Source organism: Glandiceps talaboti, chromosome 4, assembly GCF_964340395.1.
Source record: "Glandiceps talaboti chromosome 4, keGlaTala1.1, whole genome shotgun sequence".
NCBI classification, from domain to species: domain Eukaryota; kingdom Metazoa; phylum Hemichordata; class Enteropneusta; family Spengelidae; genus Glandiceps; species Glandiceps talaboti.
In genome coordinates, this window is record NC_135552.1 from 19,134,670 (window position 1) to 19,161,150 (window position 26,481).

Below are 26,481 nucleotides of genomic sequence, written 5' to 3' on the forward strand. Positions count from 1 at the left end.
AAATTGAAATAGAATCTGTTTCCCATATAACCGCTAATGAAAACATTTAATTATGGATTCATCATATGGCCTGATAGCGATTTAAATAATAGTCCCATTACGACTTTGTCTCTGTCCTTGTGTATTCGACCAATCAGATTCTCTGGAGGAATGGCATGGAATTACTGACGGTTTTGAAAACCCTCAGTAGACGTGACGGAAGAGAGAAAATTCAAAAATGAGAAGGTCAGTTGGAATTGTGGAAATATGTTAGTAGCGTTATTCCTTTAAGTCTACAGTTAGGCTATGATGATACAAAACGTTAATCAAAATTTGCACGGCAATGTCTGAAAGTTGTCTTTCTAGGACACCTACTCACTCTAGTTTGAAATCAGTTGTGGATAATGTCAGTACATGGTCAGCCAATTAAATGATATACTTCCCAAAACAGTTCGGGAATATAAATCGCAAAACTGGTTATCAGATGGAATTGGAATATTTGTATACGTATGTACCCATCGTTTCTGTATTCAATTTGTGTAATGTAGTTTTGATAGATAGTGTTAGGATGAGTACAACTGACAGGGCAAAAAAGAGCATTGACCTTGCCCACACTTGAAACAGTTGTTTTGAGCCCATGATTTATATCTCCGGATCGTATAGATGAAGAAAATACATTCAAATATTGGCGTATATTTTGCAAGACAAATTATACAAAATTTCTTATCGTTCGATATATTTATAGGCATTTTTAACCTACAAACGTCGACCAGCCCCTCGTCAAGGTATAACATGTGGAGTTATCCCATGGCGTTATCTCTGTGACATGTATAAATGAATAACTGACGTTACAGTTTTGCCATGTTATTCCTGTTTTTGCTTTGCATGGTAGACAAGGTAGGTGAATATTGATCACATATTTGCAATCATAACGTAGGAATAGAGTTTATTTGTGTTTTGAAACGACATGTTTGTTAGTGTGAAACTCTCACTGAATATCAACGGCTATGAGTGGCGGTATGTAGTCTGTGGTTATCGTACTCAAAGAAGAAATACGAAAGAAATATGATTTGGAGAATGATAGACACACAATCGACAGTCGCACTACAAATGGTAAATTACCTGACGTTGGAAAAGTGTAGTTGATATTGTCAAGCTGCCCGAACTGCAACTGAAAAGGTTTTTGTAAAATATAAATGACTTATTCGTAATGTCGTACATCCTGAGCAATACGGATCATCTGTGGGTAAATATCCAATTATTGGTATTTTAACAATTTTCAGTTCATATATTGCTGGTTACTAGACGGGAATATAAACTCTAGATACAGCTAGTGCAGGTTAAATGACTACATTTGTTTCAATAAACCCATGATGAAACACTTGACAGAAGACGTGATTTGACTGAATAAATCATATCAGTACCATACTATTCGTTCCCCGATTTTAGGATGAAGTTACTCGCATTTTGTGTGTTGCTATTGGCAACCACTGCATGGGGTCAATGGAATGAGAACATGAAAAACAATCGTGCTGCTCTTGTACATTTATTTGAATGGAAATGGTCTGACGTTGCAAAAGAATGTGAAAAGTAAGTTAAATCTCCCAATATACTACATGTAACAACTAAAAAGATGGAGATTCAGCAGATCTCGCGAGAACTAGACAACAATAAACCGTTTGTTTGCTTAATCATAAATGAGTCTATTAAATGTATTGTCGTTTTCTAATGGCTGTGAATGGTTGTGGGTTCGTACAATATAATATCACCATATATTTGTTGATATATACCCCAATGATAGTCATGAAAGACTTAAGCAAGATTATAGAAGTTCTTCACGTTTACATGATCACTGACACACTTAGGAACTTGGCACATTAATCCGGCAAAAGTGTTTCGTCTCAGTAAGATACACATTTGCAAACAAAAACAAAATTGGCAATTTGATGTTAATTTTCATATTTTCGTATGACAATAATTAGCGTTCTCGGTCCATGGGAATATGGTGGTGTGCAGGTGTCTCCTCCAAATGAACATCGTGAAGTACCAGGTCGTCCGTGGTGGGAGAGATATCAACCAGTTGGCTATCAACTCGTCAGTAGAAGTGGTGATAGGAATGCATTTATTGATATGGTGAACAGATGTAATGATAAAGGTGTTAATATCTACACGGACATAGTTATCAATCATATGTGTGGCACTGGAGGTAGGTTATCACCAACTATGACATCAGTTTTAGACCCCTCCCCCACCAGAACTATTACAATGGGTTCTTCCGTCGGTGCGTGCGTCCGCAATACACCATTTCTCTGACATGCAACATTCGATTTCATTCAAATTTGGCACACAAGTGACATATTACATTGTATATGGGATAAAGTCACGTCACTTTATAAACGTGTTGAGGAAAAATGTACACTCAGTCTCTGTCCTATAAAATTATAAGTAGTTGTCATTTTAGGAGTCACCCTTCCAAGAGCTAAACTCCTCACACTACTGAAAGTGTAGAAAAATCCATGATGTTGCACTTCATTTGTTTTGTGATATGCAAATCCCACTAAATGGCGGCCATATTTGTTGTCAAAATATCAATATTTACTGCATAACTCAAAAACAATAACACAGAGACTCCGTTTAAGTGACACGCCCTATAGTATCAATTGCACACTTTCTTTTAAAAACATTGAACTTTGACCTTGACCTTCGGGTTCAATTATCAAAATCGATCTAATTCTTGGAGAAGCTTTGCGAATTTTAAATGTGGCTAATTTCTTTTTAATCGTGTGCACTTTTTACTGCAAAACTCAAAAACTATAATACATATATATTTCATTCAAGTCTCTACACTACCCTTATTATCAAGTGCAAACTCTATGTCAAGACTTTGACCTTGATCTTCAGGATAAATTATCAAAATTGTAATCTTTGACCTTCAGGGTCAATTACATTTTAGAAATGGTCATTATGTGTATATTTGCAAAATTATCTGCACCATTAAACCTTTATTCACATACATTTAATAACTTGGTGTGTGTGTGTGTGTGTGTGTATAAAGAGTCACACACACACACACACACACACACACACACAAACTATGTGAAGAAAGCTCTGAAGTCCATAAAGCAGTGAGTGGATTGGTGTACTATAACATTGTACTCCAACCTGTGGGAATGGGATGGGAGCGGCAGGGTGGTACTATACAACTGTACAATCTAAAACCATCTGCTTAGCATTCGACAGATCTGAACGGGAATACAAAGATCTTTGAGTTCATGGGGGACGCTTGGGGAGACTGCAAAAAATTGTCCAAAATATTTCCTCCTCAACCCCCTTCCCCCACCTCGTAAAATCTGCTATATCCTAAATTGTGGTCGAACAAAGACGTGGGGTTATGTAAATATTTTACTTATAAACGTTGTTCCAACAACTAATGGAATATCATATTTCGAAGAAAACGTAATTTGTCAATTCCAATTCCTCACTCAGTTAGTGGTTATGGTACAGCTGGTAATTGGTATGATACAACCTTCGACAGACGTGAGTTTCCTGCAGTGCCATACTCAGAGTGGGATTTCAATGATGATATATGTAACAGAAATATTGAAAATTATGGAGACCCTTGGGAGGTACGCAACTGTCGATTGGTTGGTCTGGTTGACTTAAAAATGTCAAAAAGCTACGTTCGCGACAAACTCGTCGATTTCATGAACGACATGATCGATCTTGGAGTAGCTGGGTTTCGTGTTGATGCATGTAAACATATGTGGCCTGAAGATTTAGAAGTCATATATAATGGACTAAATGATCTGCCAACTTCCACATTCCCAGCTGGAAGTAGAGCGTACCTCTTCCAAGAAGTTATTGACCAAGGAGGTGAACCAATTAAAGCCACTGACTACACTCATCTTGGACGTGTGACTGAGTTCAAATATGGGCTAGAGCTTAGTAATTGTTTCCGTGGTAACAATAACCTTAGATGGTTGAGTAATTGGGGAGAGGCGTGGGGATTTCTGTCAAGGTTCGATGCATTGGCATTTATCGACAACCATGATAACCAGCGTGGGCATGGTGGTGGATCGTCCCCTCTAACATACAAAGAACCAAGAGCATACAAGATGGCCACCGAATTCATGTTGGCTCACGATTACGGCTCCATTCGGATTATGAGCAGTTACTATTTTGAAGATACTGAGATTGGTCCACCAGCAGATGGCAATGGCAACACCAATGACGTCGAGTGCTCCGTACAAGGTGGATGGGTTTGTGAACACCGTTGGCGCCAAATCTACCACATGGTCTGGTTTCGTCAAGTGGTTCATGGAACAAGTGTTCAGAACTGGTGGGATAACGGTAGTAACCAAATCGCTTTCTCCAGAGGAAACAAGGGTTGGATTGCCTTTAACTTGGACTCTTGGAACTTGAATACATCAATCAATACTGGGTTACCTGCCGGAACGTATTGTAATCTAATCGTGGCAGATTATGACAGCAACACCCGGTCCTGTACCGATAGAGAGAATAATGGTACTCCCAGGACTGTTACTGTAGCGGGTAACGGTTTTGCATCGGTTAACATCCCTGTTAACAGCGACCCCGTTGTTGCAATTCACGTTGAAGCCACATTGTGATAATCACACCACCACCAATGTATGATTCAGACACCTTCATTAAAAGTTCATTTGTTAATTTAGTGAGAATCTGAAAATAAAATCAGGTGCATTTATGAAATTGAAATGGGCTTGTTTATTTTTTTTAACTGTTGGAAAATATGGCAGAAAAGTGTGGTTATTTCGTCTGTCTAATTGGAAAAGTATAGCTCAAGAGTTTATGTGTGAGAGCATTTGATGCTTAGCGTTCGACGGGAGGGGTTACCAAAATCGTTTGAGTTCAGAGAGGTTAGGGCGTTAACATTTTCTGAGGGTCCTTAGGATGCTGTTAAAAAAATTGTCCAAAATATTTTTTCCTCAGCCCCTCCTCCTCCCTCTGTTAAGTATGCTGTTCCCGAAACTCTGGTCGAACAAAGACAGGGGCCTGTATAAATATTTCACTTATATGCATTGTTTCTAGAAAATATCATATTAACATATTCCGAACAAAAGATAACTTGCGAGTTCCAACTCCTCACTTTCACCGATAGAGAGAATAACGATACTCTTAGGAGTGTTACTGTAGTGAGTAACAGTTTTGCATCGGTTAACATCCCTTCTATTAAACAGCTACCCATTTGTTGCAATTCACGTTGGAGCCATACTGTAATTATCACACCACCATCCAATCCTTAATTTTCGAGTCACCATTTTTGTATTCAATTTGTGTAATGTAGTATTGATAGATAGTGTTAGGATGAGTACAACTGTTGGACAAAACAGAGCATTGACGTTGACCACACTTGAAACAGTTGTTTTGCGCCCCATGATGTATATCTCCGGATCGTGTAGATGAAGAAAATATATTCAAATATTGGCGTATATATTTTGAAAGACAAACTATCTAAAAATTCTTATCGTTCGACACATTTAAAGGCATTTTTTAACCTACAAACGTCGACCAGCCCCATGTCAAGGTATAACATGTGGAGTTATCCCATGGCGTTATCTCTGTGATATGTATAAATGAATAACTAATATTACAGTTGTGCCATATTATTCCTGTTTTTGCTTTGCATGGTAGACAAGGTAGGTGAATATTGATCACATTGTAGTCAGGAATCGCATTTACTTGTGTATGAAACCACACTAACAGCGCGAAACTATCACAGTGACTGAATATCAACGGTCATGAGTGGTGTTAGTTATGTAGTCGTCGTACGACTGTGGTTATCGTGGAGATACGAAATCGACTGTCGCACTAAAAGTGGCGCTAAAACTACACCCGTCATATTCAGAGGTAACCTTTACTGCCATAAAGCTCAGACCACTAAATAATAAAGCCAAATGCATTATAGACTCTACTGAGCATATTAATTACCTGACGTTCGAAAAGTGTAGTCAGACAAAGCTGCATTGGCTGTAACTGAAAAGCTTTTTTTTAAAAATAATATCTTGTTAGTAAATTGACTTACTCGTAATACGTTATCCTGAACAATATTGAATCGCCTATGGGTAAATGTCTAATTATTGGTAGAAATATGGTTATCTGAATTAAAAAAATAATACTTCATTTATAGGTAGTGCAGGTTTTAAAAAATGATGAAAGATGTGTTTTGACTGTCAGTGAATAAATGATGTCACTACCTTAATATTCGTTCCCCGATTTTAGGATGAAGTTACTCACATTTTTTGTGTTGCTATTGGCAACCACTGCATGGGGTCAATGGAATGAGAATATGAAAAACAATCGCGCTGCTCTGGTACATTTATTTGAATGGAAATGGTCTGACGTTGCAAAGGAATGTGAAAAGTAAGTTAAATCTCCCAATATAATAACAAATGAAACTTTCGAGATTCAGCAGATCTCGCGAGAACGAGACAACAATAAACCGTTTCTTTGCTTAATCATAAATGAGGCTATGTATTGTTGTTTTAAAATAGCTGTGAGTGGTTGTGGGTTCATACAATATAATATCACCATGTATTTGTTGATATATTCTTGATATATTAATTTTCATATTTTTGTATGACAATAATTAGCTTTCTTGGTCAATGGGAATATGGTGGTGTGCAAGTGTCTCCTCCAAATGAACATCGTGAAGTACCAGGTCGTCCGTGGTGGGAGAGATATCAACCAGTTGGCTATCAACTCGTCAGTAGAAGTGGTGATAGGAATGCATTTATTGATATGGTGAACAGATGTAATGATAAAGGAGTTAATATCTACACGGACGTAGTTATCAATCATATGTGTGGCGATGGAGGTGGGTTTTTCATCAACTAATACATTTTTGGACAACCCCCCCCCCCCCGGAACTATTACAATGGGTTCCGTCGTCAATCTGTAACATGCAATATTAGTACATTTTATGGACATCTGCACGTCACTTTCAAAAACTCGTTATTAAGATAAATACACGCTGTCGAATACAAATAGAAATATCCGACGTTTCCAGAGTAAACCTTCTAAGAGCTAAAACCCTCACACTACTGAAAGCGTAGTAAATCTGTGATGTTACTTGTCACTTTGTTTTGCGTATATGTTCAAATTTGACTGAATGGCGGCCACATTTGCTATTAAAAAATCCACACGTACTGCGCGACTAAAAACAAAAAACAAAACTCTTTAATGCATAGAGATTCCATTTAACCACACACCATATTATCAAGTGCAAGCTTTCTTTATAAGACATTGAGATTTGACCTTGACCGTCAGTGTATATCAACAAAATCAGTCTAATCGTTGCAAATACTTTGTGATTGTTTAGATATAGGCAGTTTCTTTTAAATTACGGTAGTGTGCTCATATAACATTGCATTGAGTGATTTACTACACAACAGAAATAATCATAATACACAGGGACTTCATTCAAGTGTCTACTCGATATTGTCAAGTGCAACCTCTACCTTAAGACCTTGACCTTCAGGATAAATTAAAATATTCCCCTTTTACTGTCAATTACATTAGACAAATGCTCCTTACATGTTATTTGCAATATATATATATATATATATATATATATATATATATATATATATATATATATATATATATATATATATATATATATATATATATATGGATATAGACAACATGTAAAGAAAGGAAATGGATTCTGAAGTCGATTGTTACTATTACATATTCAGTGTATTGGTGTTCCATAAACTTTTACACCCGCCTACGGGAGCGCGTTCGGGAGGGGAGGGGAGGGGTTGGGTGGTACTGTGTACATCTAAAACTCTTTGTGTAGCATTTGGCAGGAGGTGATATTTACCGGTTTATTTGAGTTCATAGGGCTTAATATCTGTTGAGGGTAACTGGGGAGGCTTGAAAAAATATTAGTCCAAAACATTTTCTCTGACATAAGTAATATTTCGTACAAAGGATAACTTGACAGGTCCTCCTCATCACTTTCAGTTAGTGGTTATGGTACAGCTGGTAATTGGTATGATACAACCTTCAGTAGACGTGAGTTTCCTGCAGTGCCATACTCAGAGTGGGATTTCAATGATGATATATGCGACAGAAATATTGAAAATTATGGCGACGCATGGGAAGTACGCAACTGCCGATTGACTGGTCTGGTTGACCTAAAGATGTCAAAGAGTTACGTTCGTGAAAAAATTACAGATTTTATGAATGACATGATCAGCCTTGGAGTAGCTGGGTTTCGTGTTGATGCATGTAAACATATGTGGCCTGGAGATTTAGAGGTCATATATAATGGACTAAATGATCTGATTACTCCCACATTCCCAGCTGGAAGTAGAGCGTACCTCTTCCAAGAAGTCATCGACCAAGGGGGAGAAGCGATTTCAGCAGACGAATACACTCATCTTGGACGTGTGACTGAGTTCAAATATGGGCTAGAGCTGAGTGATTGTTTCCGTGGTAACAATAACCTTCGATGGTTGAGTAATTGGGGAGAGGCGTGGGGATTTCTGTCAAGGTTCGAGGCATTGGCATTTATCGACAACCATGATAACCAGCGTGGGCATGGTGGTGGATCGTTCCCTCTAACATACAAAGAAGCAAAAGAATACAAGATGGCCACCGAATTTATGCTGGCTCACGATTATGGCTCTACTAGAATTATGAGCAGTTACTATTTTGAAGATACTGAGATGGGTCCACCAGCAGATGGCAATGGTAACACAAATGACGTCGAGTGCTCCGTACAAGGTGGATGGGTTTGTGAACACCGTTGGCGCCAAATCTACCACATGGTCTGGTTTCGCCAAGTAGTCCATGGAACAAGTGTTCAGAACTGGTGGGATAACGGTAGTAACCAAATCGCTTTCTCCAGAGGAAACAAGGGTTGGATTGCCTTTAACTTGGACTCTTGGAACTTGAATACATCAATCAATACTGGGTTACCTGCCGGAACGTATTGTAATCTGATCGTGGCAGATTATGATAGCAACACCCGGTCCTGTACCGATAGAGAGAATAATGGTACTCCCAGGACTGTTACTGTAGCGGGTAACGGTTTTGCATCGGTTAACATCCCTGTTAACAGCGAACCCGTTGTTGCAATACACGTTGAAGCCATATTGTAATAACCACACCACCAATGTTATAAGAATGTAATGGTTGAGAAACCTTAATTCTTTAATTCAGTGAAAATTGGGAAATAAAAGTATTCGCATTTATGAAATTGAAATTGATTTGCGTTTGTGTGAGCTCATTTGGTGTGATGATTTGAACCAAATTAAACCTCAGGAGTGGTCGTTTACCAAGTAAATTTTTAAAAAAATGCTCGCGGCTTTGCCGCAACTCCTCCTAAAAACCTACACACAGTTATGAGTTGGTGACAGCCTCCCCCTCCCCCTCTCCCTCTCTCTCCCTCTCCCCCTCTCTCTCTCTCTCTGGGGACTTTTTTTAACATTCAAACCTCAGGAGCAGTCATTTACCTTGTACTTTGCAAAATTGTGCACTTCATTTACCTACTATACATTTAATTACGAGGCAGTCAATAGCCAAGCAAATGTTTATGTGTCTGCCATAATATAACTTAAAATGTAGGTATGTCGCCATACAGTTGCATAATATTGTATTAACCATAGACCCTCCACCCACATATGGTTGGTGGCGGGTCTATGTGTTAACTCAAGAAACATTGCGGTAGTCTATGGTTTTCGATAATGTGTATGGTTTGAAATGTTATGATTTTAAATGACCTCTACCCCTTATATTTAAAAAGTGCTTACTGTTGGAGGGACACCCACACCCTCCTCACTAACTGTCATGGGGATCCTGTTTCTGCCCAGAATCAAGAGTGAAAGAGAAAACCCTATTAGTATCGCCAAGTATAGGTTACAGTCCAATATGAGACATGTTTTCACAAAGCCCACGTATATTTGTAAAGAAAGCTGTCATCGTTATGTATGGACGCTGAAGTTAATTTCCACCTGGAGTTGGGGGAGGGGTCATTTCCGGGGGGGGGGGGGGTGCATGAAACTTTTTGATGGGTGCTGCGAAAATTGTTTTGACCGAAATAATTTCTCCCCAGCCACCCGGCCGCAAATTCTGACCCCAGCCTAATAAGTACCTAAAGACCGACTTCGGCAGATAACACGTTTGTCGATTGTTACCTCATCGAAATATTACAACACAAGGTAATGTGTCCCTCCCAGGATGTTTACATATATTCCAACATTTAATAAATAATGCACACTATAGCTGCAGCTGGGTTACTTTTTGTTGTTAGATATATTATATACCCTGCACACTATTTGCGAATCACTTTTGGGTCAATATATTTATGTATTTGTACACATAATATAGTACAATAAATCCAATCAATAGATTTTGAGGCCCGAACCCTAAACTTAGTGACCCTAGACAAGAACAATTTCAACCTGTCATTGCACTACTACAAGGTCAAATAAACTTCTATTTAACATATTGACATTTTAAAATTATATCTGAATATACATACATACATACATACATACATACATACATACATACATACATACATACACACACACACACATACATACATACATACATACATATACATACATACATACATACATACATACATACATACATACATACATACATACATACATATACATACATACCTATACATACATACATACATACATACATACATACATACATACATACATACATACATACACACACACACACACTTTCTACCTCCGAAGTGGATAAACTTGTTATGTGTGTTATGAAATGGCACTGCAGTATAGTAATTGTAACTCATATTGTAACAATCCCACTTTCTTTGACCCCACTTACGTAAAACTGTCATGTGTTTGTCCACGTTTTTTAAAATTTTTAATATGCAGGACATGTGATAACAATCCCAACCAAAACATACACAAGATAAATGCAGGGTGCGTTTTAGAATTTAAACAATTAAGAAAGCTTGATTTCAAATTTAATTTTGAGATTATAATGGGAATTTGCTAAAGATTTGGCAGATGATGTACGCACTAATCTTAATCCCTCACATAGTATAAATGACGTAGGGTGGTTTCCTGCTAGGAGAGGTGTTATCATTCAAGCCGAGTGTCGTTTAGTACTTCCAGTTGTAAGTACCATTTTTCTGTTCTTTCTTATTCACCTTGTTACAGTTCTTACATGTACGTGGTATTAATTTTAATTAATTAATTAATTAATTTATTTATTTATTTTGCATCCCTTTTGTATCAGGGGCTCACTAAGCATATTAGGAGCAGGACTGGCAGTAAAATTAAAATACATACATTTCTAACAATTAGAGAAAATGTGACTCGGACTAGTAAATCAGGTACAGAAACAAAATCAAAGAAAGAAAGTTATTACTTAAAGGGAAAAAATGGTATGCAGTGAAATGCTGAATCACAATGGGGAATTCTTACATCTCTCTCGACCTGTTTTGGAAACAGTCAAAGCAGTGTTGGTCCATAAAACAGTTAAGCAGTTCATTGATTTGAAATTTTTGGTAAAAGTGAAAAAAAAAAGCAAGTCAAGTTTAAAATATTTCCCAGCCACATGTACAATATGTGCAATTTTACAAATTGCCTATAAGCTAGGCAAACTTACTAATAACAAGACGCAGTTTTACAGAAAACAGGGAGAATTATATGTACATATTCAGTTTTCTGATGCAATTGTTACTAATTTATCATTATCCAATTATCCCAAAATAGTTCCAATCGTGTTACTATGAAAAATTAAGTAACAGAAACTAAACCAACTGAATTATTAACTTTAAAAAGTAGCTATATAAGTCAATAAGACACTTCATGATTTTTCCGGCGATAAAAGTTTTACTTGACACTGCGTCAGGTTAACGCTGTTACAGAGCTTGAATATCATTCCATAATATGTTTGAAATGTACCCTTAAATTGCTTTTTACAATGGCCTAGTCTAAATCACCATACTGTGCTACATTGTATATAGTAGATGTAGTTGTAAGTAAACTTGATAACTTGAAGGCAGCTTAAACGGTAATCGGGAATCCACATTCTGTAGTATAAAGATATCACAGTATTATAAGATATAGATCGATTTACAAATAATAGCATCGCTTTTATTTAGTAGAAAAAGTATCGGAAATGCAGGGAAGGAAATCAAATACTAACCTATCAGTTCGACCAATCCTTCCAAAACACTTTCTATTGACAGGATGATGATGTACCGAGTGATCTTATTGGTTCTAGTAGTACCCTGTGCATTGGCACAATGGGATACCAACATGGCTGACAATAGACAGGCTATAGTACACTTGTTTGAATGGAAGTGGAATGACATTGCCTCGGAATGTGAAAAGTGAGTAAGGCCAGGGTTAAATCTCTGGTTCTCGCATTAGTGCTTTCCTATGGAACTATTGAGGATTACATAGGATTGTTATTTTGTTCTGGACCAACATTTCTATAACTCTCTATCTACCAAACAAATTCATTTATTTGCAACTGCAATATTGCAATGTATATCCATAGACCCAACACGTATATCTTACCAAGTAAGATATACATATTCAGAGATTTTTAATGTTACCATGACAAACCACAGTTTGCTGTTTTCTGTGTGTGTGTGTGTGTGTGTGTGTGTGTGTGTGTGTGTGTGTGCGCGCGCGCGCGAGTGTGTGTGTGTGCGCATGTGCATGCTTGTGTTGTATGTATGTATGTATGTATGTATGTATGTATGTATGTATGTATGCATGCATGCATGCATGTATGTATGTATGTATGTATGTATGTATGTATGTATGTATGTATGTATGTATGTATGTATGTATGTATGTATGTATATGTTTGTTGGTTGGTTTATTAGTTTGTTTATCTTTTGTTTTGTGTCGATAATAGCTACCTGTCGTCTGCTGGTTATGGTGCTGTGCAAATATCTCCACCTAGTGAGCACCGAATAGTATGGGATCCATTTCGACCGTGGTGGGAGAGATACCAACCAGTCAGTTACAAGCTTACCAGTCGTAGTGGTAGTGAGAGTGAATTTCAGAGCATGGTACAGCGTTGTAATAACGTTGGTGTGCGTATCTATGCAGACGTTGTTTTCAATCACATGACTGGTTATGGAAGTGGTAAGTGCGACAATAATCATTCAAACCAATATGAAATGACATAAAACGACGACAACTACACTTAAATACTACATTGAAGTCAATATACTGTGCAATACTTAATATATAAAAGACTTTGCAAATACAGACGTACGCCAACTTACATTACAATTCGAAATTTACCATATTAACTTTCAATCTAAAAAAATATACCTACCCTCTTACAGTTTACCTCTACCTACCTAGTACCTAACTACCTATCAGATGAATTTCAGTTCAATTCAATTCAATTGTCTGTCTGTCTGTCTGTCTGTCTGTCTGTCTGTCTGTCTGTCTGTCTGTCTGTCTGTCTGTCTGTCTGTCTGTCTGTCTGTCTGTCTGTCTGTCTGTCTGTTTGTTTCCCCCTCCCCCCTCTCTCTCATGACACATATATTCTCTTCTTATTATGATTGACAGATTATGGTACAGCCGGTAGTTGGTATGACACGGATTCACGTTCTTTCCCTGGTGTACCGTACAGTAGTTATGATTTCAACGACTGGCGATGTGATGGAAATATCGACAACTATAATGATGCAACTGAAGTCCGTAATTGTCGTTTGTTAGGCATGGTAGATCTTGATCACAGTAACAGCTACGTTCGGAGTCAAATCGTCGACTTCCTGAATACCATGACAAGCTATGGAGTTGCTGGTTTCCGAGTCGATGCTTGTAAACATATGTGGCCAGGTGATCTTGAAACTATCTTCGGTAGTTTGAACAACTTGCCATCGGACACTTTTGGTTCCGGAAAACGAGCGTTCATCTACCAAGAGGTGATCGACCAGGGAGGTGAGCCAATCAAAGCAACTGACTACACACACGTCGGTCTTGTTACAGAATTCAAATATGGCTTGGAACTTGGCAACTGTTTCTATGGATACAACCAACTGAAGTGGCTTAGCAGCTTTGGTGAATCTTGGGGTCTTCTCGCAAGTGGGAGTGCCGTAGTTTTCATCGATAACCATGACAACCAACGAGGTCATGGTGGAGGTGGTAGTATTATTACTCACCAACATGCCAAAGAATACAAGATGGCTAACGCTTTCATGTTGGCCTGGCCATATGGTGTAGCACGCGTTATGAGCAGTTACTCATTCACAAACGGTGATGACGGGCCACCGTCTTCTGGCGATGGTAGCACAAATGACGTCACCTGTTTCAACGGAGATTGGGTCTGTGAACATCGCTGGAGACAAATTTCCGAAATGGCCAACTTCCGCAAGGTGACAGCAGGCACTGGAGTTGAAAATTGGTGGGATAATGGTAGCAACCAGATAGCATTCTCTCGTGGCAGTGTTGGTTTTATTGCCATCAATGGTGACAGTTGGAATCTATCATCATCAATCTACACTGGTTTACCTGCTGGTACCTACTGCAATCTATACACCTCTGACTACGACTACAGCTCCAAGTCTTGCAATAGTAAAGATGGTGGATCAACTACCGTTACCGTTGGCTGGAATGGCTATGCAACCATATATGTGCCAGCGGGGGACAACCCTGTTTTGGCTATCCATACCAGTGCCATGATCTAATCTGAATGTGCCACTTCGCCTTTATGAACAGATTGTTTCAATCAACCTTCAAAACACACAGATACAAACAAATAACGAACTATTTTATTCAGTTGACTAAAAGTACATGTATTCGATTGAGGCCGATACGTATAAGTATGTACATAATAAAATATAATAGGAATTGAAAAAAAAAGTTCGCTCCAGTATCCACTACTTATTTTAAAGAGTACAATGTAGTCTGTTTACTATGTTGTCGAGATACGTCGTTAGCTAGTTGTATCTCCTGGTTCTCAACCAGGGTTAGGAGGTACGACCAGCTAACGATGTATCTTGACAGCGCAGTAAACAGACTTGTGTAATGTAATGAGTCAAAAACGTGAATACTTTGCATGTATATTCGTTGTAAATGTAGGATGTCTGACAGGGGAGACAGGACAAGTATTTGATATTGGATAAACACAGCATTCCACGTAATGGTGGTTTCAGGGGCCATATCTTGACAAAACAAAATGTTCACTTTGGATGTTCACCTATAAACTGTTCCTCTTTCCTGTAATTGCCTTGGTCAAAAGAAAGGTTAAAAAGAGCTGACTTTGCCCTATATAAAGCACTTCTATTGAATGATGGGTTACACAGGGAACCTTGCACACCCGTGTAACATTCACATACCTAGGACAGGGTTGTGCACATAGCTGTACCAGCTCAGTGGAGCCACGGGAACAGTACCAGCTATGTGTACAATATCCCTGTAACAGCTCTGGCCAACACCATTGGTGTTACACACCTAGATTTGACAGATGTGTAACTGGTATGCCAACATTAATGTAACATGGATGTGAAAAATAGCAATGCAACATAGGTTTTTACAACATCCATGTACAAGAGCTTTTTCTCAAAGCCATGTACCAGCTATGTTAGCATAGCTGTAACATAGGTATTTCCCACAACCATGTACCAGCTTTGTTAGCATAGCTGTGACATATGTATTTCCCACAGTCATGTACAAGCTATGTGAGCAATGCTAGTCAGATATGAACAAAAGGGTTGCTATAGGGTATTATTCCACCAGAGCATTTATGTGCACAACTGTGTGCTAGGTGTGCAGTACACAGCTATGGTACTGGGATGTGCAAAACAGTCATGGCACAGAGGCGGTATTCCACATCCATAAAACAGGCATATTTTTCACAACCATGTACCAGGGCTGTAAAAAATGAGGCACACAGCTGGTACATAGCTGTGCTCTTCTTCCTAGTACTAGAATGTGCACATCCTAGCACTAGGATGTTCACATTCTAGTGCTAGGATGTGCAAGGTTCCCTGTGATATGTTTGTAACAACATTTCATACGCGCATTCGTAGTCTCATACAAGCTTACATGTCCCTGTGGATCGAAGTGCAGTCTTTGAAGTGTTATATATATTCAAAAATTGATGGTATGAGAAAGACGGATGCCCAGTTACCAGTTTACCGTGATAACTCATTCTCGCAAATCAGAGCTGTTAATTTCTTCTGAGACACTTCGAAATACAGAAATAAAAAACTCTTTGCGGTGCCGTAAAAGAGGCTGAGGTTTACGACGATGAGATAACTGTAACGAAATGAAAGTATAATAGAACCTAGGTAGTACTATTTTATAATGTCTTCATGTTATCACTGTACATTGATAACTATGTATTCTTACAGATAAATCAATGTATAACAAGTTTGCTTAGTAGAAACTCGATTGACTCTTCCAGGATACAGGGGCATGTGTTATTGCTTAGATTGCCGTTTTCTTAGGAAAATATCGTACGAATCCTGTTGCTACAAATGTATCAATCTCTATACTAATAGAAATATTAAAGTTCTTTAAAATTTCTCCTCACAGACAGGAATATATAGTCAACAGGTTGTTATATTTAGTGTGTAGACCTGGAAAACAACAATCTATGAACTATTACACGCCCCTATGGTCCAGGACGGGTCCACCATACAACATGACAGGTACACACAGGAACACCCGGGCGTACCGAATTCAAAATACGTCATAAGCTTATTATTTTGTGGTAAAATCGTGTGAGTTTCGACAAACTGTTTGAGAGATAGAGATAGCGGCTATCAAGTAGATATCAAGCTACTTTATCATACTTATTGATAAATCGTGAGAATCGTCCATATTGCAGTGACCTTCATTTGACATTTATTTGTCGTAATGTCTTGCATTGAAATGTCGTTATGCCATATCCTAATCAGGGTTGTCTATCGTCGGTATTGTCAATCCTTCTATATTGTACTATTCTTGCAATCAAATCCTTTTTCCCAATCAATGAATGGAAAATGAGAGGGTGCTTAAAAGTTAATTTTGAAAACAAAATACTGCCGTAAAGAGGACAGTAGTTTCCGACAATGTACTGTACCGTTGGCGGCAGTATGGATGACGGTACAATATCCTACTTGCTTGCCCTGCCCGGCACCATAGACAGACCGAGTGTCCAAGATGAGTAAACTCACCAGTCGCATATATGATGTCCAGTAGACAAAAGCATTTCCCTAGATATTTGGCCTCCGCAATTTTTCAGGGGCGCGTTCAGTTGATTGCTAGTGGACAGGAAGCGGAAGGAACATAGTATCTGCGAGCTTGGCCAACCATGAGAAGTTCAAATACCCATATTTTTACAATTTTAAAGATGTACTACCTTTTGTTGTCTATTGTGCCAACATAGATTATTTGGATGAATAAGCAAATCCTACTACCTGACCAACACGTATATCTGTAGGGCCTATAAAGTTTTTTTTACCTCTGCTTTCATTGACAAAAACGTTTCTGAACTTGACCAGCAACAAAACCATAGTTCCTATGATTTTAGTTGTCGAAAATCACATCATTTATTTCTAATGTGGGTCAAATACAAAGCGTAAAACCCCACCTTCTAAAAATCTGACAAAAAGAAGGAATGGAACAACCAAACAACATGTGTCTACGGGGGAGGGGGAGAAGTATTGCGCTGCATGATGGGTATGGACATCGAAAATCTGCCGTCACTGGTGATACAGGTATATAGAGAGGTCTCACTGGAAAGCTTTAATACATCTTGTCATCATCGATAGCGTGTGTCCGTGACGTAATATTCAGGTGTTTATTCATTAAGATATTGTAACGTTCCGTCGACATGCCGAGCTGCATCCTGTGCATCGGACTCGGAAAGTCCTTCCCCTTTCCAGAATACTATAAGCTACAATTGGATGATGTCTGCAAAGTTTGCTGAATTCCTTATCGTTTCATGCCCTTTTTAGGTTACAAACAATTTTACTAACCCTGTGTACTAATATATTAGAAAACATGTGCGCTGATCTCACGGTTACATCACCAAACGGTACAAATAAAGTGTTGACACACCATTTTGGCCATATTTTTAGCTCGATTTCTTGCCAACGTAGACACAGCCCGATTTCTTGCCAACCTAGACAAAGGTATGTGAATACTTGAGTCATTATAGCATGATATCAACCTACCTAGTACACGACCAAGACATGATTGTTGTTTTCAATACAAATTACTGCTGTCCGGTAATTATAATTTGATACAGAATGCATGCAAGAAATGAAATGATTATTATGGGTAAACTATATTAGACAAATCAAGCATGTATACCATAGGTCATTGAACCACAGGGTGCTCAGGCTCATTTAGTTCTGTTTACAAATATAAACAAAACAAAACAAACATACAAGTAAACAAACAAATAAACAAGTAAACAAACAAACAAAATAAACTGACAAATGAGTAGATACATACATGAGTAAACGACAACAAACCAACGAACAACCAAACACTGCCCCCCCCCCAAATGGTCACATATGGAAATAACCCATATGTGGGTCACATATGGAAATAACCCATATGTGGGTCACATATGGAAATAACCCATATGTGCGTTATTTCCATAAGTGACCATTTCGGGGGGGGGGGGGGCAGTGTTTGGTTGTTCGTTGGTTTGTTGTCGTTTACTCATGTATGTATTTACTCATTTGTCAGTTTATTTTGTTTGTTTGTTTACTTTTTTATTTATTTATTTATTTGTTTGTTTTTGTTTGTTTGTTTGTTTGTTTAATTGTATGTTTATTTTGTTTTGTTTATATTTGTAAACAGAACTAAATGAGCCTGAGCACCCTGTGATTGAACAACTACATTAATTTTACTGTTTTAAGTCTTCTAGCATGAATATCATAGACAGTTGTACAAAAATTATGTAAAACTTTAAATAAATAACTTCTTCTCCCTTCGTAAGTATGGTTACATCTGCGTATCTAACCATTTTAATTGGCAATGCCTTGATTGCAGGATGAAGTTAGTCACCTTTTGTGTGTTGCTATTGGCAACCACTGCATGGAGTCAGTGGGGTGATAACATGAAGAACAACCGTGCTGCGTTCGTTCATTTATTTGAATGGAAATGGTCTGATGTTGCCACGGAGTGTGAGCAGTAAGTTGATAGTCAATCTACCCATGTTCTAGATAAAGGTTTATGGTTTGCTACTACAGACAAGAAGCGAGTGAATGTTTTGTCATTACATTGTAGATATTTTTTTTCACAACTACCATGTTCGCTTATATATCTTCACCATTCGACAATAATGTGTTCAGGTAATTTGCTATCAAGAAAGGACTAGCATCGTGTATTCTACAGTTCAGTCATATATACACGTGTATTTGATTTCACAATAAAAGTACAGAATAAAAGGAAGGGTTCGGGCCTCAGCTTATATTTGGAGCCAGAACACAACACATAATTTGATATTTATTTTCAAAGGAATCACAGACAAAAACTGAAATATTATTTTTCGTTTGTTGCAACCATATCCAGGTATCTTAGTACTTGGGAATACGGCGGTGTCCAGGTGTCGCCTCCTAACGAACATCGTGAAGTACCAGGTCGTCCGTGGTGGGAGAGATATCAACCAGTCAGTTATCAACTCTTCAGTAGCTAGAAGTGGTGACAGAGATGCATTTGTTAACATGGTACAGCGATGCAACGCCGTGGGAGTTAACATCTACACTGATGTCGTCATCAATCACATGACTGGTAACCATGGTAAGTTGTATCCGACTACACACGCCTTGTACAAATATGCGTATTTTTGTATTCCGCTGGTATATAATGCACGTTATACATGCATGTCTCCACTTGGATTTGCTTAAGTCCATGCATGGGATTTCTTTACACGTGTCATTGTGTTTCCAATCTACAATTCAGCCTTTAAAGATAGCGTGATTGGGTGTTTAAATTCATTGCGAAAAATCTCGAGACATAATTATCGAAAAAAAACTAAAAAGTTGTCTTTAGAAATAAATATCCTGCTAGTTTAATAAGACTGCACAGGCTTCATTTGTCATTTTTACTCAAAATCGACGAAGCCATTCACAAAGACGTATTTCAAAAATAATTCTCAACATCATAGCTGAGGGTCGACAGGCAGTATAGAATATATGTAAACTCACAACAAACACGGTGACTGTAGTATCTGAAAACGGATATGGTTCTATAACCCTGACCCAAGACCACCATTTCTATAATGGTCTGAGCCCTGACTTGCACAGTCTGGGACCATAGTGACTTACAATTCCATCATGTGACTTGTCCTCAACGGATACATAGACCATAAAAAGGACTGAAAGATGAACAAAAAGACTTGTCTTGCTCTTACCGTCTCAAGAGGCTATCTACACCAAGAGATCGAGAGCTTCTTGAGAAGGTAATGCCATGGACAGGTATATGGCTCTTTCGACATGTGTTCACTCAAAACAAATGATTATCTAACCAAGTGAACTTCGTTGTTTGGTCCTCCTTTCAGTTAGTGGTTATGCTATAGGTGGCAGCTGGTATGACACAACCATGGACAGACGTCAGTTTCCAGCTGTACCTTACTCAGAGCCAGACTTTAATGATGATGTGTGCGATTATATCATCCCTAAAGACCCTACTGGATGGGAAAGTCGAAACTGTAGATTGTATGATCTTGTTGACCTCAAGTTGTCTTCTAGCTATGTCCGCAGCAAATTACTTGAGTACATGAATGACATGCTTGATATTGGTGTTGCTGGATTCCGTGTTGATGCCGCTAGGTATATGGACACCATTGACTTGGAAGCCATATACGGTGGACTAAATGATTTGATAACCCCAAACTTTCCGTCTGGTAGTCGACCCTATATATACCAAGAAATCACTGATCTAGGGGAAGAAGCACCAGTGAGAGCTACCGACTACACTCACCTTGGGCGTGTGACTGAGTTCCTGTATGGAGAGGAGCTGAGCAAGTTTTTCCGTGGCAACATTGAGCTCAACTTGTTGAAAAACTGGGCAGAAGGTTGGGGTTTGTTACCAGAAGGTGATGCAACAGCATTTATCGATAACCATGACAACCAGCGTGGCCATGGAGCAAATGTTCCACTGACCTACAAAGAAGACAAAGAATATAAGATGGCTATTGAATTCATGTTGGCTCATGATTACGGCTCTACTCGCGTAATGAGCAGTTACTATTTTACTAACTCTGAGGTTGGTCCACCTTCAGATGGCAATGGTAACACCAATTACGTCGAGTGCTCCGTACAAGGTGGATGGGTTTGCGAACACCGTTGGCGCCAAATCTACCACATGGCCTGGTTCCGTCAAGTGGTCCATGGAACCAGTGTCCAGAACTGGTGGGATAACGGTAGCAACCAAATCGCCTTTTCCAGAGGAAATCTGGGCTGGATAGCTTTCAATCTTGATTCTGTTGTCTTGGATACATCCATCTACACTGGGTTACCTGAAGGTGAATATTGTAATCTGATTGTATCAGATTATGATAGAAACACCAAGTCGTGTATCAATAAGGAAGGAAATGATGCGCCCTCTACGGTTTCTATCAAGAGTGACGGTACTGCAGCCATTAATATCCCAGCTGGTGGTGATAACCCTGTTGTTGCTATTCATATTGAAGCTACCTTGTAAAACCAAGAAGCCATCGAAAACAAATCATTGATTGGGTTTAATTCAGTAATGTGGAAATAAAATAACTTTTGATTCCTACCAAATATGCATTGTCGTTTTATTGATTGAGTTTAGTTTTCATTCTGAGAATCTGTTATCTGTTTACAGATGAAGACGGTGCTAGAATTGGTTGGTACATTTCTGACACCACCTCGTCTGTGAAAAGACTATTCCAAGACTTTCTTTGAATTGGTAGATATATATTGGTGACATTATCCTTGTATGTGAGTAGATTATTACATAATCCAAGAATACAGTGACTGACATGAACGGTCGATATATATATATAGGTGACACTATCCTTGTATGTGAAGACTATTCCAAGAATAGTTTATTTAATACAAACATAGAATGGGTAGATATTGCTTACACTATCCTAAGTGTGAACAGAGTGTTTCCTAATCAGACAATATTGTCGCACATACTGTTGAAATGGTTACTTGATCGATTGGCCTCAGTGCAAATGGGTAGATATTGTTCCTGCTATCCTTATTGAACAGACTGTTTCCTAATCCAAGACCAGTTACAGACAAGGGGGGTAGATGTTTCAAATATCATCACTGGATGTACACACACATTATTTCAACACTAGTCACAAACGAGGACAATCCTAGTATTGGTAGATATTGTTAATGCTATCCTCCTGTAAACACACTATCCTAAGACTATGGAACTTGGGTGCTGTCAGAAGGAGTCTACCAAGAAATTATCACCAAAAGTGCCAACCTCCTACTATATGCAGAGCTATCGTAAAAAAAGTCGACCTCCACAACTTCCTGTCCAACTTTCAAGGTAGGGCTGCCTTTAGTGGGGACCATATTGGATTTTGTTGTAAAACCATAGCATTCAAATACTAATTATAAACATCTAATTATTATCAACACCATAAATGTTTTATGAAATATGCATTTCTAAAAAGTAGCAAAAGTGGGACGTAAACTCTGTCATTGGGCAAAACTGGCTGCCACTGAAGGCAGTCGTGTATATCACCAATGCATAGGAGTTTGCAAAAGTGTCTGTTACTAATAGTCTTACATGATTTTGAATAAATGTTAGGCGACTATCTAGTCAACACCTCAACATATACACCCAAAATTATATTAAGGCATTATTCCATAATCATATTAAAGATATTAAAAAAATCACTCTACATTTTTTGTATCGTAAACACAAAATCAGCACACCTTTTATAAGTAATTCTTGTTCAAAGAATAGAATTTATTGCTATCAAAGTTGATCATTCTCACAAATGTTCCAAAAGATTTAAGTTTACATTTGTACAACGTCCATACATATATACAGGCATGTCAGTAAAACCTGAATGAACTGTAAGTCCAACTCACACTACAAATGATATGAATTTAATAGGAAGAATCTAATGAAAATGTCCATAATTTGACATAATTTGGAATCACATTCCTTGAAAAAAAGTCCACTGGTAAGATATTCAAGCCGTTCTTGTAACTCATTTACTGCAGATATAGAAAACACACAAAAATATTGTTGAAACGGGTATTACTGTAGTTGCCAATTGACAAAATATCAAAGTCAGCCTAGCCACTTCTATGGCATGGTTTTATTTGCCTTATTAAGTCCTTAAAATGGGACGGTTTCATCCAAAACATTACTGTATTAAAATTAAAGATTATTACCAAGTACAATGGATTTGCATTCATTCGATAGAAAGAATTGTACCATGCATACAATCAATTATCTGTAATAGATTAAATCTGGAAATAACTTGATTGAAAAGAAGAAACACATTCAGAAGATAACTTACTGAACCAGCAGTGGTTTTTTTTGTGGAAAAATTACAACTTGATTTGATCACCCTGTTCAGAGTACGTTTTTTTATATATTAAAGTATTTCATGTTTGTTACTTAGACTCTAGTCTGAAAGGTCCAGTCTTTGGTTTGCTTATGTAACTTTACTTGCTACCCACGCATCATAGTTATATGAACAGAAGCAAGGTCTGGATCTTGCAGGCTATTCAGACTCAGAACACACCACAAGTCAAGTTACACATCATCATTCAATTTCCTTTGGCATATCTAGTCGAAAGTCATATGATAGTGGTTGGCAAATATTATGTATGTACAGGTGATTGCAATCAACACTCCAAAGACAGAACTTGCTAAATCAATGTAAATTATCACTTCACTAAAACACTGAATGTTTGTCACAACTTTATCCCAGAGAAGATGAAAACACAAAACACAATTTTGTTGAAAAAAATCTGTAAATATGTATGAGATCGAAGTAAACTATCCACAGAAAAGTTGTATTATACATATAAAACTACAACATCTTTGAAATTTACATATCTGGCAATGTTTGAGAAATTTACTGATTCCACTTCTTTGCTCATCTATATTAAGTATTGAAATGAAGACTGTGATTGGCTGTACGGGACAAGGTGAATCACATAATCAGACACGGTAACCAATCACAAAACAGTTTTGATTGAGCGAGACTACAACTGTAAAGCGATACAATTACCAGGTAAAAAGCAAAAAGTTTCAAAACATTCACATGTTGAAAAACACTCAAAAAAAACATGTCAAAAATACTTAAAACAGTGGAAATTATTTTCAAAATAGGTGCACCTAGTTCAGGTTTAACTACATATCCGCATCTGCCAAAACATAAATATTACAAGTGAATGTTTATGTGGTATCAACATAATGAAGTTCAGAACACTCTCTGTTGATGAACCTGTCTACCTGTGTATGTTTACTGCCTGGTGTGCATGTGTGCTGGAAACGTTTTCTTCATGTAAACCACCCACTCTTTGAAGGTAAACAAGGTATCACCACCACCCCCCCCCCCCCCACCCTTTTATTTTGTTAAAAATATGGGAGGAAAAAAACCCAAACAGGTTATGTAGATAAGGGCCAGAAGGCATCAGAGCCAACTACTTTTAGCAATTTTTCACAATTTGACTGGCTACTTTCAACATGTGTTGTCCTCCTCCTTTCATGAAAACCTTTCTGCCAACCTCGCAATATAGCTATCACTTGCTATATGAGGTGATACAATTCAGCAAAACATTAACATATTGAAGTTCAGAACAATGACAATTAAAAATTCCAAATATTTTGGGCTTTCTTTAACTCAGGAAAATTAAATGCATTACATTTTGTAACACCAGAGTTTTGTCTTTGCATCAAAATTATATGTGTTCAATGTTATGTTTGTCAAATTACATGTGTTCAAGGTTATGTTTGTATGCATCAAGAATACATCACAACGAGATTTGAAAATCATTTTTAAATTACACTATGGTATTTCAAGACCTGACAAATTTCATGTAAGAGAACCAAACAGAAACTAACTTATAAAAGTCATCAGTTTAGTACTGTTAGTTTTTTTTTTTTTTTTTTAAAGATTTACACACATTCAAAGTATATACACATAATTTATTTCATGTAAATTTCAAGTATTAATCAGTTAAGGTCTGTGTAGTATCCCATCAAACACCGAATACACACAACTAAACACCAATTTGACAATATACCACTGGTAAGTAAACAAATCACAAATTACATGATAGCTATAGTTGATACACTCAATCTAAACACTGTCTTCTACCATGCAAAAAGTTCTGAGATATCTATAAAGACAACACATCAAATATATAGACTGTAAGGTACGTTGTGTCGCTCCCCCTCATCAGCTTCCTCTCTCAAAAGAGGTGCACATAAAATATAGGTGGGAGGGGTTGACTGATGTATGAGGGCGTCCCGTCACGGCATACCTTACAGACGATACATCATACAAATATGAGAAAACTTCTCATAAACTTAGTAAATAGTAAATGGACAAATCAGTCCTTTAATTAAGTAGTAAATTATCTATTAAAATGGACAAAACATCTGTTTGGCCACATGATTTCTAAATCATATAATAAGATATCGTGCCATTTCGAAGCACCCACCTCCTAAATATCATTATGATGACTTTAACTGTACTAAACTGTTGATACTGAAATCCTTATTCAACCATTGTTAGTATTACAGTGCGTCCAATCCCAGTATGAATGACGAAGTACTGCCATATATTGATACATTACTGAACTTGCCCTGATGCATTGACGTAGATTTAGCTATAGTAGTCACAACATTTCCTTAACTCAGTGGCGAAGTTGAATAAGTTTATTTTGATAATGCTGCTGAACGGGGTGTGCAATATTCATTGTTGCAAATAAACCCTGTCTATTGGTAGATATCATCATGGCTAGGTGTACAGAATGAAGTATGAGACAACAAACCTTGGTAGCTGTAAGACGTGCCAAATTTGAATTGTTACGATTGGTATCAGTAATGATGCACTAATTGCAGCACATCTTTGATCTGATCCTACTAAATTCTGTACAAAGACACAGACCTACTTTGATAATATATCAATATATTGCAGTAGTTTTGTTGTTCATACTTTGATTGGAACCACTGCATGTTATTATAAAAGCATGCATAGAAATTAGTAGTTTATTTTGCTATATTAGAAGACAATAGATAAAGGTTCTTGTTTTGTTTTAGCAGTCAGATCACTTCTTATCTTTCAAAACTTGCTCTCTGTGTAATTAATGTACATGTATTGCATTCAAAGACTAAATTTTGCAGTGAATAAGTCAATCTATACGTTTCTGAATCTTAAGATGCAAAACTCACAGAAGACACTGTATCGAAGTAAAATTTTGTTTCCAAATGCAAGTCAATAAATTTCAAGGTAACTGAACGCAGCGGATCTTGGAAGTGGTTCTTTGTATTTCCCCCGAAGAGTATTTTAGTTATTAAT

The 26,481-nt window shown here is 37.6% G+C and overlaps 3 protein-coding genes and 1 pseudogene across 3 annotated transcripts; all 4 read left to right on the forward strand.

Moving 5' to 3' along the window:
- The first annotated feature begins 1,429 nt into the window (after positions 1-1,429).
- On the forward strand, positions 1,430-4,607 carry LOC144433806 (alpha-amylase 1-like). The gene is made up of 3 exons (XM_078122171.1): positions 1,430-1,569; positions 1,962-2,185; positions 3,466-4,607. Exons 1-3 carry the CDS (start codon positions 1,430-1,432, stop codon positions 4,605-4,607), a joined length of 1,506 nt encoding a protein of 501 aa, XP_077978297.1.
- Positions 4,608-6,238: 1,631 nt separating this feature from the next.
- LOC144434270 (alpha-amylase 2-like) lies at positions 6,239-9,128 on the forward strand. The gene is made up of 3 exons (XM_078122724.1): positions 6,239-6,378; positions 6,609-6,832; positions 7,987-9,128. Exons 1-3 carry the CDS (start codon positions 6,239-6,241, stop codon positions 9,126-9,128), a joined length of 1,506 nt encoding a protein of 501 aa, XP_077978850.1.
- Positions 9,129-12,215: 3,087 nt separating this feature from the next.
- On the forward strand, positions 12,216-14,683 carry LOC144433901 (alpha-amylase 1-like). The gene is made up of 3 exons (XM_078122299.1): positions 12,216-12,358; positions 12,895-13,127; positions 13,563-14,683. Exons 1-3 carry the CDS (start codon positions 12,216-12,218, stop codon positions 14,681-14,683), a joined length of 1,497 nt encoding a protein of 498 aa, XP_077978425.1.
- Positions 14,684-18,990: 4,307 nt separating this feature from the next.
- On the forward strand, positions 18,991-21,644 carry LOC144434501 (alpha-amylase 1-like; annotated as a pseudogene).
- The last annotated feature ends 4,837 nt before the right edge of the window (positions 21,645-26,481 follow it).

Coding starts and splice junctions, on each gene's coding strand:
- LOC144433901 (XM_078122299.1), top strand. CDS start 12,216: ATGATGATGTACCGAGTGATCTTATTGGTTCTAGTAGTACCCTGTGCA. Junction 12,359..12,894: donor ATTGCCTCGGAATGTGAAAA/GTGAGTAAGGCC, acceptor TGTCGATAATAG/CTACCTGTCGTCTGCTGGTT. Junction 13,128..13,562: donor CATGACTGGTTATGGAAGTG/GTAAGTGCGACA, acceptor TATGATTGACAG/ATTATGGTACAGCCGGTAGT.
- LOC144433806 (XM_078122171.1), top strand. CDS start 1,430: ATGAAGTTACTCGCATTTTGTGTGTTGCTATTGGCAACCACTGCATGG. Junction 1,570..1,961: donor GTTGCAAAAGAATGTGAAAA/GTAAGTTAAATC, acceptor GACAATAATTAG/CGTTCTCGGTCCATGGGAAT. Junction 2,186..3,465: donor TCATATGTGTGGCACTGGAG/GTAGGTTATCAC, acceptor TTCCTCACTCAG/TTAGTGGTTATGGTACAGCT.
- LOC144434270 (XM_078122724.1), top strand. CDS start 6,239: ATGAAGTTACTCACATTTTTTGTGTTGCTATTGGCAACCACTGCATGG. Junction 6,379..6,608: donor GTTGCAAAGGAATGTGAAAA/GTAAGTTAAATC, acceptor GACAATAATTAG/CTTTCTTGGTCAATGGGAAT. Junction 6,833..7,986: donor TCATATGTGTGGCGATGGAG/GTGGGTTTTTCA, acceptor CATCACTTTCAG/TTAGTGGTTATGGTACAGCT.